Source organism: Callorhinus ursinus, unplaced genomic scaffold (genome assembly GCF_003265705.2).
Source record: "Callorhinus ursinus isolate GAN/ISIS: 27379988/994484 unplaced genomic scaffold, GSC_fseal_2.0 scaffold10, whole genome shotgun sequence".
NCBI classification, from domain to species: Eukaryota; Metazoa; Chordata; class Mammalia; order Carnivora; family Otariidae; genus Callorhinus; species Callorhinus ursinus.
This window is the reverse complement of record NW_027397072.1, coordinates 35,981,951-35,995,144: the sequence shown is the minus strand read 5'-3', so window position 1 is coordinate 35,995,144 and position 13,194 is coordinate 35,981,951. Positions and strand designations below refer to the sequence as shown.

At 43.4% G+C, this 13,194-nt stretch overlaps 1 protein-coding gene across 3 annotated transcripts in view; it reads left to right on the top strand.

Moving 5' to 3' along the window:
- Nucleotides 1-13,194, top strand: part of ZNF2 (zinc finger protein 2) — a 59,165-nt gene that overhangs the window by 16,784 nt on the left and 29,187 nt on the right. Inside the window, exon 6 of one of the 3 annotated variants that reach the window (XM_025868166.2) lies at nucleotides 12,274-12,282. In XM_025868166.2, coding sequence (XP_025723951.1) covers nucleotides 12,274-12,282 — 9 coding nt within the window. Of the gene's footprint in view, nucleotides 1-11,168; nucleotides 11,191-12,273; nucleotides 12,283-12,305; nucleotides 12,347-13,194 lie in introns of those variants that run through there. The other 2 variants (XM_073897372.1, XM_073897371.1) reach the window with 2 other exon arrangements.

Sequence of the window (13,194 nt, the reverse complement as noted above, 5' to 3'; positions counted from 1 at the left end):
ACTAATGGAGTTTTGAGTATAGTGTTAAGTGAAACAGAATGGGGACATAAATAGGATAGTTTCCCTTTGTTCCCTTTTTAAATTTGGTGATCTACAGAGCATTTTTATTTTTATTTTTATTTTTTTATTTTATTTTTTCAGAGCATTTTTAAAAATGTGAAGTACTCTTCCACCTCCTACTAAAAATTCTGAGGGAAGGGCCATTTTCCCTTTTAACTGATATCTTCCAAGAGGGCATACAGTACTGGAGATCTTAAATTTTGAGGGTTTTTTTTTAAAGATTTTATTTATTTATTTGACACAGAGAGAGACAGCGAGAGCAGGAACACAAGCAGGGGGAGTGGGAGAGGGAGAAGCAGGCTTCCCGCCGAGCAGGGAGCCTGATGCAGGGCTAGATCCCAGGACCCTGAGATCATGACCTGAGCCGAAGGCAGACGCTTAACGACTGAGCCACCCAGGCGCCCCCTTTTTTAAAGATTATTTATTTGAGAGAGAGAGCATGAGAGGGGAGAGGGCCAGAGGGAGAAGCAGACTCCCTGCTGAGCAGGGAGCCTGATGTGGGACTCGATCCTAGGACTCCAGGATCAGGACCTGAGCCCAAGGCAGTCGCTTAACTAACAGCACCCCAGGTGCCCAAATTTTGAGGTTTTAGCTTCACCAAGTGATCATTAGGAGTATCAAATCTTGGAATCAGAAATTGGTCAAATTGGAAGTATGCCATATTTTTAAAATTGAAAATGAAACTGGTGGAATTTTAATATTTCGTTCAATATTTGAATTTAATTCAAATATTTAAAAATCTCATGCAATGTTATTTAACATGTAATCAATATAAAAATTATTGAGATACCCTACATCCTTTTTTAAAAAACTAAATCTTCAACTACTTTGTATTTAGAGCACATCTCAAATTCAGACTAGCCACATTTCAAGTGCTCAGCAGCCACCTGTGGCTAGTTGTATTGAACAGCACAGTTTTGGATAGCCATCTGGAGCTTTTAGAGGGAAAAGATAAAGGGATTATTTTGATCATTGGAGATGTTGGAGGGATGCTTGCTTCTGGCCATGTGGCAAGCTCTCTGCACCTGTAGAAGGCAGTCTTCTGCTTCCAGTAGGTTAAGTGGTGTCCAAGCCTGGGAAGCCTGTTGTTACCATCCCTCGGACACATTTTTAACAGATCTCAAAACAGCTGCTCTGATCTCTGTGTGCCTGACTCCTTTGTTCTGAGTTGAATCTTTTATTATCTCAGGTGGGGAAGAGATGTTATGTATGAACCTTTAACAACCCAACCAGGATATGGAGGAGGAAGTATCTAAGGTTGCCAGTTAGTGAAAGATAAAAGATACTTTGTGTGATCATTTCACCTTTTCTGAGCAGGATATTAGAATCCATTTATTATGATTCTGGAGGGAGGAGGATGTTCTGTTAGAATGTGCAAAGCACAAAAGGGTGCTGGCGATGGATGTGCCCAGTAGAAGCCACTAGAGCTCCCCCACCACCCCAAAATTGTCAATATAAAACATTCAGAAAAATTACAGCCATGATGATAAAGTTGGAGGACCTGGGAGTGCTTTGTCCCACCATTTCCTTTCTGATTCCTTGATTTGTCTGGTCAAAAAGCTAGATCCTGGAAGTTAACTATCTCTGATAATACAGAAAAGCTAATGAAATGGAGTCAACCGTAGCTACTTCTGTGCTTCACCTTGTTTCTACATTGGAAGGTAGCTGTAAGTTGCCCTTTGACTGATATGTAGACATTGATCTAGTTAACACATTCTTTTCTGTACCCATTAAGTTGATCCACCAATAGCAGTGTAAATTTAATTTCACCTAACACACTAGCAATTTACTTTTACTGGCCTGCCACTGAGATTTTTTTGTTTGCATTATACCATAATTTGATAAAGCAAGATTTAAATCATTAAAATAATGAAATTATTCATCATACTAATGACAGTATCTGTTAAAAAGAGAAGAAGAAAAAGCCAATAAATAGCATGTAATCAAGTTAGTCACTGCCCTGGGCACCTGAGGCTCAATCCCACTGGGACCTGTGAGTCATGTTGAATGAGCCTCGGAATTGTCTGCCCCTGAAGTGGGGAGCATTTATCTACTGGCTCCCATCCCCTGTTGGTTAAGTGTTGCTGCGTGTACACCCAAGGTTTCTGTAGCCATCCCCCATGGCAAAGTCAGAGACTGACTCCAGGGAGGAAAGTGACAAGGGTGGGGTACAACTGAAGGGAGGGTTTATCTGATTATGTTTGTGCAAATGTATTTGCTGCAGCATGGCCTGGGTAAAATTTGGGCCAAGAGAAGATGAGGTAGTGTACCCAATAGAGAGTGAGCTCAATTGAATATATTGAGCTTGAGATGCTTGTGAAATATCCAGACATATGTGGAAATGTTCTGTAGGTAAGACTGAAGTTAAAAAGAGTAATCTCAGATATATGGATATCTGAAACCATATGAGTGGTGGGAAATAGCTTATCAAAGTGTAGGTAGGAAGAGACTAGGATCTAGGATAGGTCCTTGAAGAACACTGAGATTAAACGGGCATGAAGAGAGGAAGAGCCCATAAAAGAAGAGTGAATAGAAGAGGATAGGGAGGTAAGAGAACCACTAGGTGAGAGCAGGGTCACAGGAAAGACTTTCAAGAAAAAGAATAGTAAAAAGTATTCAATGTTGCCAAGTGGTCAAGAAAGACAAAGCCTTAGCCTTTTCACGAAGATGGCACCAAAGGCAAAGAAGGAAAACCCCGCTCCTCCCAAAGCAGAAGCCAAAGCAAAGGCTTTGAAGGCCAAGAAAGCCGTGCTGGGGCATCCACTGTCACAAAGAAAAGATCCGCAAGTCACCTACATTCCCACAGCCCAAAACACTGTGTCTCCGAAGGCAGCCCAAATACCCTCCAAAGAGCACCCCCAGGAGAAACAAGTTTAACCACTATGCCATCATCAATTCCCCCGACTATGGAGTCAGCCATGAAGAAAATATACGACAACAACACAGTTGTGTTCGTTGTGGATGTCAAGGCCAATAAGCACCAGATCAAACAGGCTGTGAAGAAGCTCTATGACATTGGCAGAGCCAAGGTCAACACCCTGATCAGGCCCGAAGGAGAGAAGAAAGCATGCGTCCAACTGGCTCCTGACCATGATGCTTTGGATGTTGCCAACAAAATTGGGACCATCTAAACTGAGTCCAGCTGGCTAAATCTAAATATAAATTTTTTTCACCATGGTTGGGGGGGGAGACAAAGCGTTAGCGTTCCCTCCCCCCTCCCCCCGTGTTTGTCGGTAACTTGGATGGTGGCGCCAAAGCCATATTGGAATGAATTTGGTTAAGGAATGAGTGGGGGGAGTGGAAGGTAGAAATAGAAAATATCCTCAGTGCTGAGTAATTTGGCTTTGAGAAGAAGGAGAGGTCAAGATTGGTAGTTGGAGGGGGAAGTAAGACTAAGCGAATACTTCTTTTAAAATGTGAGAGATGTGAACACGTATCAGGATCCCTTCAGGTACAGGGGACAGAAAATTCTTCCCCAACTTGCTTAAGCCTAAAGGGACTTTATTAACATAGATTTGCAAAGCCCCAGTGTGCTCTTTTTTATTGTTATTATTGGAGAGGCTGTAGAATGGACGTAAGGAAAGGCAAATTTTTACATCTGATTACAGGCAAGTATGGGAATTCTCTCTGATGCTTCTTCCGGTCCACCCCCATTCCAAAAGTGAGGGAGAAGATGAAGTAGCAGGTACCTGAGGAGAGCAGAGGTTACAAATATCCTCCTGGAGAACTGGAATAGAAAGCTGCTTAAAAACAGAGGCATCGGGGGGCGGAGCAAGATGGTGGAGGAGTAGGAGACCTAGATTTCGTCTGGTCTCAGGAATTCAGCTGAATAGGGATCAAACCATTCTAAACACCTACGAACTCAACAGGAGATCAAAGAGGAGAGTAGCAACAACTATCTGAACAGAGAAGCGACCACTTACTGGAAGGTAGGACGTGCGGAGAAGTGAATCCGAGGCGATATTCGGGAGGATAGACGGCGGGGGAGGGGGCCTCCGCCGCTTCTGGCAAGTGCTAGAGCCGCGGAGCACAAAATCGGAACTTTTAGAAGCCGGCTCCGCTGAGGGACGTCGCTGCAGTGGCTAAGCAGGGGGTGGAATCCTCCCGGGACAGTGTGGTCTCAGGACCCTCGGGGTCACAGAAAGACCGGGGGAGCCTGAGTGTGCCAGAGCTCCCAGGTATCGGAGCGGGGAAGCCGGCTGCAGAGACGGAGCCGAGGCGCGGGCTCTCAGCTCGGGGTTGCCATAAACTGTGATCTGCGGCCCAGTCGGGCCACTGCTCCTCCAGCAGGGACCCAACAGGCGGCAGATCCGGGGAGACTCCCCTTCCTTCCCGGGGAGGAGCGGCGCGGGAATGCACCGCAGGGATCTGCTGGGTTTGGAGACTCCACACGGGGTCGGGTGCCACAGATAACAACGCTCGGTCACAGGCCGGGTGAGCACGGAGAGCGGCCGGAGACTGGGGACAGGGAGTGACTGCTTTTCTCTGTGGGCGCACTGAGGAGCGGGGCCCCGAGTTCTCAGCTCCTCCGGGTGGAGATTGGGAGGCCACCATTTTTGCCCTGGTCCTCCAAGGCTGTACGGAGAGCTTGCAGGGAACAAAAGCTCCTGAGATCAAACCCCAGCAGCCTGCTTAGCCCGGACCGACAGGGGCGGGGCAATTCACCCTCCGGCAAAGACATTTGGAAACCACAGCAACAGGCCCCTCCCCCAGAAGATCAAGCCCGAACAGCCAGCAAGCCAAGACCAAGTTTACCGATCAAGGAGAACGGGAGAATTCCAGTGCTAGGGGAATACTGCACATAGAATTCATGGCTTTTTTTTACCATGATTCATTAGATCATCAAAGTTAATTTTTGTTAACTGTTTTTTTTCTTTTTCCCTTTTTCAACCAACATCTTATCAATCTCTTTTTTTAAAAAAAAAACACATTTTTTATTTTTCATTTTTAGAGTCATATTTTATCCCTTCATAGTAGTTACCCTTATTTTTGGCATATATATATAAGTTGTTCTCTCTTTAAAATTTTGAGATACAGTTTCTTCTAACAGATCAAAATATACCCTAAATCACTACTGTATGGCTCTGTTCTAGTCTCCTGCCTGATCACATTCTCTCCCTTTTTTCTTTTTTTTTTTTTAAATCTTCTTTCTTTTTTCAAACAACTTCTTATCTTATCAAGTCCTTTTATAAAATCTTTTGTAATTTTCATCTTTACAGTCATCTTCTATCCCTTCATTGTATCAACCCTTATTTTGTACATATATGTCTTTCTTCCTTTAAAATTTTAGGAGGCACTTTTTTCTAACAGACCAAAATACGCCCAAAATCTAGTGTGTGGCACTGATCTATGCACTAGCCTGATCATATTTGATCACATTCTGCTTTTTTTGTATTGTTCTGTTTTTGTTTTTATCTTTTTTCTTTTTTTTTTTTTCTCTTTCTTTTTTCTTTCTTTCCCTTTCTTTTCCCCCGGTTTCAGGTCTTTTCTGATTTGTATACAGTATATTTGCTGGGGACGTTGTAAACCTGTTAGCATTTTGTTCTCTCATTCATCTAGTCTCCTCTGGACAAAATGACAAGACGAAAAAAATCACCTCAGCAAAAAGAACAAGAGGTAGTACCGTCAGGCAGGGACCTACTCAATACGGACATTAGTACGATGTCGGACCTAGAGTTCAGAATCATGACTTTAAAGATACTAGCTGGGCTTGAAAAAAGCGTGGAAGTTATTAGAGAAACCCTTTCTGGAGAAATAAAAGAACTAAAATCTAACCAAGTCGAAATCAAAAAGGCTATTGATGAGGTGCAATCAAAAATGGGGGCACTAACTGCTAGGATAAATGAGGCAGAAGAGAGAATCAGTGATATAGAAGACCAAATGATGGAAAATAAAGAGACTGAGAAAAAGAGGGAGAAACAACTACAGGATCATGAGGGCAGAATTCGAGAGATAAGTGATATGATAAGACGAAACAACATTAGAATAATTGGGATCCCAGAAGAAGAAGAAAGAGAGAGAGGGGCAGAAGGTATATTGGAGCAAATAATAGCAGAGAACTTCCCTAACGTGAGGAAGGAAACAGGCATCAAAATCCAGGAGGCACAGAGAACCCCTCTCAAAATCAATAATAATAGGTCAACACCCCGACATCTAATAGTAAAACTTACGAGTCTCAGAGACAAAGAGAAAATCCTGAAAGCAGCTCGGGAGAAGAGATATGTAACCTACAATGGTAAAAATATTAGATTGGCAACAGACCTATCCACAGAGACCTGGCAGGCCAGAAAAGACTGGCAAGATATCTTCAGAGCACTAAACGAGAAAAATATGCAGCCAAGAATACTATATCCAGCTAGGCTGTCATTGAAAATAGAAGGAGAGATAAAAAGCTTCCAGAACAAACAAAAACTAAAGGAATTTGCAAACATGAAACCAGCCCTCCAAGAAATATTGAAAGGGGTCCTCTAAGCAAAGAGAGAGCCTAAAAGCAGCAAAGAGCAGAAAGGAACACAGACAACATACAGTAACAGTCACCTTACAGGCAATACAATGGCACTAAATTCATACCTTTCAATAGTTACTCTGAATGTAAATGGGCTAAATGCCCCAATCAAAAGACACAGGCTATCAGATTGGATTAAAAAACAAGACCCATCCATATGCTGTCTGCAAGAGACTCATTTTAGACCCAAAGATACCCCCAGATTGAAAGTGAGGGGGTGGAAAACCATTTACCATGCTAATGGACACCAAAAGAAAGCTGGGGTGGCAATCCTTATATCAGACAAACTAGATTTTAAAACAAAGACTGTAATAAGAGATGAGGAAGGACACTATATCCTACTTAAAGGGTCTATCCAACAAGAAGATCTAACAATTGTAAATATCTATGCCCCGAACATGGGAGCAGCCAATTATATAAGGCAATTAATAACAAAAGCAAAGAAACACATTGACAACAATACAATAATAGTGGGGGACTTTAATAGCCCCCTGACTGAAATGGACAGATCATCTAAGCAAAAGATCAACAAGGAAATAAAGGCTTTAAATGACACACTGGACCAAATGGACTTCACAGACATATTCAGAACATTCCATCCCAAAGCAACGGAATACACATTCTTCTCTAGTGCCCATGGAACATTCTCCAGAATTGATCACATCCTAGGTCACAAATCAGGTCTCAACCGGTACCAAAAGACTGGGATCATTCCCTGCATATTTTCAGACCACAATGCTTTGAAACTAGAACTCAATCTCAAGAGGAAAGTCAGAAAGAACTCAAATACATGGAGGCTAAAGAGCATCCTACTAAAGAATGAATGGGTCAACCAGGAAATTAAAGAAGAATTTAAAAAATTCATGGAAACCAATGAAAATGAAAACACAACTGTCCAAAATCTTTGGGATACAGCAAAGGCAGTCCTCAGAGGAAAGTATATAGCAATACAAGCCTTTCTCAAGAAACAAGAAAGGTCTCAAATACACAACCTAACCCTACACCTAAAGGAGCTGGAGAAAGAACAGCAAATAAAGCCTAAACCCAGCAGGAGAAGAGAAATAATAAAGATCAGAGCAGAAATCAATGAACTAGAAACCAAAAGAACAGTAGAACAGATCAATGAAACTAGGAGCTGGTTCTTTGAAAGAATTAACAAGATTGATAAACCCCTGGCCAGACTGATCAAAAAGAAAAGAGAAATGACCCAAATCAACAAAATCATGAATGAAAGAGGAGAGATCACAACCAACACCAAAGAAATACAAACAATTATAAGAACATATTCTGAGCAACTCTATGCCAGCAAATTAGATAACCTGGAAGAAATGGGTGCATTCCTAGAGATGTATCAACTACCAAAACTGAACCAGGAAGAAATAGAAAACCTGAACAGACCTATAACCACTAAGGAAATTGAAGCAGTCATCAAAAATCTCCCAAGAAACAAAAGCCCAGGGCCAGATGGCTTCCCAGGGGAATTCTATCAGACATTTAAAGAAGAATTAATACCTATTCTCCTGAAACTGTTCCAAAAAATAGAAATGGAAGGAAAACTTCCAAATTCATTTTATGAGGCCACCATTACCTTGATCCCAAAACCAGACAAAGACCCCATCAAAAAGGAGAATTACAGACCAATATCCTTGATGAACATGGATGCAAAAATTCTCACCAAAATACTAGCCAATAGGATCCAACAGTACATTAAAAGGATTATTCACCACGACCAAGTGGGATTTATCCCTGGGCTGCAAGGCTGGTTCAACATCCGCAAATCAATCAACATGATACAATACATTAACAAAAGAAAGAACAAGAATCATATGATCCTCTCAATAGATGCAGAAAAAGCATTTGACAAAGTAGAGCATCCTTTCTTGATCAAAACTCTTCAGAGTATAGGGATAGAGGGTACATACCTCAATATCATAAAAGCCATCTATGAAAAACCTACAGCAAATATCATTCTCAATGGGGAAAAGCTGAGAGCTTTTCCCCTAAGGTCAGGAACGCGGCAGGGATGTCCACTCTCACCACTGCTATTCAACATAGTATTGGAAGTCCTAGCCACAGCAATCAGACAACAAAAAGAAATCAAAGGCATCCAAATCGGCAAAGAGGAGGTCAAACGCTCACTCTTTGCAGATGATATGATACTGTATGTGGAAAACCCAAAAGACTCCACCCCAAAACTGCTAGAACTCATACAGAAATTCAGTCAAGTAGCAGGCTATAAAATCAATGCACAGAAATCAGTGGCATTCCTATACACCAACAACAAGACAGAAGAGAGACAAATCAAGGAGTCGATCCCATTCACAATTGCACCCAAAACCATAAGATACCTAGGAATAAATTTAACCAAAGAGGCAAAGGATCTGTACTCAGAAAACTATAAAATACTCAGGAAAGAAATGGAAGAAGACACAAAGAAATGGAAAAACGTTCCATGCTCATGGATTGGAAGAACAAACATTGTGAAGATGTCAATGCTACCTAGAGCAATCTACACATTCAATGCAATCCCCATCAAAATACCATCCACTTTTTTCAAAGAAATGGAACAAATATCCTAAAATTTGTATGGAACCAGAAGAGACCCCGAATAACCAGAGGAATATTGAAAAAGAAAAGCAGAGCTGGCGGCATCACAATTCCGGACTTCCAGCTCTATTACAAAGCTGTCATCATCAAGACAGTATGGTACTGGCACAAAAACAGACACATAGATCAATGGAACAGAATCGAGAGCCCAGAAATGAACCCGCAACTCTATGGTCAACTTATCTTTGACAAAGCCGGAAAGAATGTCCAATGGAAAAAAGACAGTCTCTTCAACAAATGGTGTTGGGAAAATTGGACAGCCACATGCAGAAGCATGAAACTGGACCATTTCCTTACACCACACACAAAAATAGACTCCAAATGGTTGAAAGACCTAAACGTGAGACAGGAGTCCATCAAAATCCTAAAGGAGAACACAGGTAGCAACCTCTTCGACCTCAGCCGCAGCAACTTCTTCCTAGAAACATCACCAAAGGCACGGGAAGCCAGGGCAAAAATGAACTATTGGGATTTCATCAAGATAAAAAGCTTTTGCACAGCAAAAGAAACAGTCCACAAAACCAAAAAACAACCGACAGAATGGGAGAAAATATTTGCAAATGACATATCACATAAAGGGCTAGTATCCAAAATCTATAAAGAACTTATCAAACTCAACACCCAAAGAACAAATAATCCAATCAAGAAATGGGCAGAAAACATGAACAGACATTTTTCCAAAGAAGACATCCAAATGGCCAACAGGCACATGAAAAAGTGCTCAACATCGCTCGGCATCAGGGAAATCCAAATCAAAACCTCAATGAGATACCACCTCACACCAGTCAGAATGGCTAAAATTAACAAGTCAGGGAACGACAGATGTTGGCGGGGATGTGGAGAAAGGGGAACCCTCCTACACTGTTGGTGGGAATGCAAGCTGGTGCAACCCCTCTGGAAAACAGTATGGAGGTTCCTCAAACAGTTGAAATTAGAGCTACCATTCGATCCAGCAATTGCACTACTGGGTATTTACCCCAAAGATACAAATGTAGGGACCCGAAGGGGTACGTGCACCCCAATGTTTATAGCAGCAGTGTCCACAATAGCCAAACTGTGGAAAGAGCCAAGATGTCCATCGACAGATGAATGGATAAAGAAGAGGTGGTATATATACACAATGGAATATTATGCAGCCATCAAAAGGAATGAGATCTTGCCATTTGCAATGATGTGGACGGAACTGGAGGGTGTTATGCTGAGTGAAATAAGTCAATCAGAGAAAGACATGAATCATATGACCTCACTGATATGAGGAATTCTTAATCTCAGGAACAAACTGAGGGTTACTGGAGTGGTTGGGGGTGGGAGGGATGGGGTGGCTGGGTGATAGACATTGGGGAGGGTATGTGCTACGGTGAGCGCTGTGAATTGTGCAAGACTGTTGAATCACAGATCTGTACTTCTGAAACAAATAACGCAACATATTTTAAGAAAAAAGAAAAAGAAGAAGATAGCAGGAGAGGAAGAATGAAGGGGAGTAAGTCAGAGGGGGAGACAAACCATGAGAGATGATGGACTCTGAAAAACAAACTGAGGGTTCTAGAGGGGAGGAGGGTAGGGGGATGGGTTAGCCTGGTGATGGGTATTAAAGAGGGCACATTCTGCATGGAGCACTGGGTGTTATGAACAAACAATGAATCATTGAACACTACACCAAAACAAATGATGTAATATATGGTGATTAACATAACAATAAAAATTAAAAAAAAAAAACAGAGGCATCCACCGTAGGGATCCGCCTGGGGCAGGCGAACAGGGCCAGGAGACAGCTTTGGTTCTTCACCCTTCGGCTTCTCTTCATTTTTACCCCAAAGTCTCCTTCCACCTTTCGAGGAACGTATTCGTGTACCCTGTTTGGTACCTTAGGGGGCGGGGCCTCCAAAAACGGGCTGGGCCTCGGGTTTTCCGCTACTCCCGCTGCCTTCTGGGAATCGTAGTTTTCTGAGGGCACTGTGCGCAGGCGCTCTGTGGTCCTTTCTCCTTGTGGGGCCGCCGCGAGCAGGTTGGCACCCAAGGTGAGGAACAGGGGTCGGGTGTGGTGAAAGCGGCGGCCGAGGGAGGGAGGTGCTGAAGAAAGGACGGGGAAGGAAAGAGGGATGCGAGGCGCGGTGACGTGAGGCTGGACCCGAAATGGGGTGTTTCGAACTATCCCTGGCCGCCCCCCCTAGGCTGCCCTTGGTCCGACCTGCGGCGGGGCAGGGGAGGAGGCGCGCTGCAGGACGGGCATGACTCAGGGCGACGACGTGGCAGCGAGGTGAAGTGAGATGTCGCTGGCCTGGTCCCGGAGTGTGAGATGACGTGCTCTGGGGTGCACAGAGCCGCACTCCGCAGTGCGTATCCCCCGAGTAGAATGGCGCATTCCCTCCCTTAGCCTTCTTTTCCGAAGCTCGCCCTGCGGTCCTTCCCCTGCTTACCCGTGGCAGGGGTTCAGTACACCAGGACTGAACTGACTCCGCGGAAACCAGCTGGTCCATCTTTCCCGGAAAGCACCTCCGCTCCGTGGGCCAGGTTCAGGCGTTTCAAGCTCTTACACTTGGCTCGTTGGAGCTGCCCAGTGGCGCTCCCTCTTCTGAGCGCTGCTTTCCAATGCCAGCCAGACTTTCGTGCAAAACTTGGTATTTCAGTTAGTCTGCAAATAGTTCTTGAGTACTAACTATGTGGAAGTAGCTTTCTTAGTGTGAGGGAAGCAAGATGTGGCTCCCAAGATTTACCACCTACTTGGAAAGATACAAAGATACTTATATACTAGGTGATTGAATCAGAAATCTGAAAGTTCAAAGAAGATAAAGACCCTGACTCCTTGTTTCGTGATGTGGATCCATTTGGTTGTAGATTGGAAAAGAGTATATAGGCTTGGCTGGAAGCATCCATAGCTTATTTTAATGACACTGGTGGGCATCTTAAGATTAATATCACCTTTTGGTTCTGTGAGGCACATTGGATGCTGTATCCTCTGTGTTCCCCCAGGACTCTCTAAAGAGCTCTTAAGAGGAGAGGTCTGGTAGCAGAACATGAAGAATGAAACCTTAGGTGAGGAAGGTAGAAGCTTGCCTTTGCTACCTGTCTGAGTCTCTGCGTTGCAAATTACAGAAACCCAGCTCAAACTAGTATGGGGGGGTTCATTTTGAGGATACTTGGTTAGGTCACAGAGCTCCAAAGAAAAGACTACAGGTGTGTAAACCGGAACAAAACAAATTCAGGACCCTCTCTTAACCCCTTTCCCCTTCTTCTGTATGCCCTTATGTTTCATATTTCCCTGTCACTGCTGACTGGCTTTTTCTGCTCTCAGATGGCTTGACAAAATGTGACTGTCAAGGGCCCTCATGTGGAGCCTCATGAGAAGAGACTGATCTCTTTTTCTTGGTTCCACTTTCAGAATTCCATGGGAAGGACTAATTTGTTCAGATGCCAGTTAGCTTTGGCCAGGAAATGGAGTCAGTTTTTATTATTGTATGGATGTGGGTGAAGCTATTTCCTTGAAAAGAGTGAAGTGTTGGCAGAGCTCAAGAGACAGAACAATAGCTGCTGCTGGTTGCCTGTCACTCACCTTGAAGTAGAACTACTAAGAAAATTACTTTATGTAGAGTAGTAGGCCTGTCCTGGCCATAGTCCCTTTCTCTGAGAACTGCTCTTTGTGCTCCTTGGGAATGGCTGAGTGGGCAAGAGGTGGAAACATGATCTAAGGTCATTAGTCTCTCAATGGCTAACAACCGATAGGGCCTTGAGAATTCTAAGTAGGAAACACAGAGACCATGGCCAGTTAATTGTGGGTGTTAGATCAGTAAGCCCAGGAGGGCTGGGAGTTAAAGAACTTATTGAACCTTATCTATACAGAAGACAATGTTCTGAGAACATTCCTCTGAGAACATTCTCTTAGGGGATGAAAAGATGCAAGACCCATTTAGCCCTTGCTGGCTTGAGAGAGTACCTTTTGTTTCAGCACCATTCTCATTTGTGGTCGCCTCTATGCACATGTCAGATGGCCTGCATACACAGAAATTATAAATATAATCTTGCTA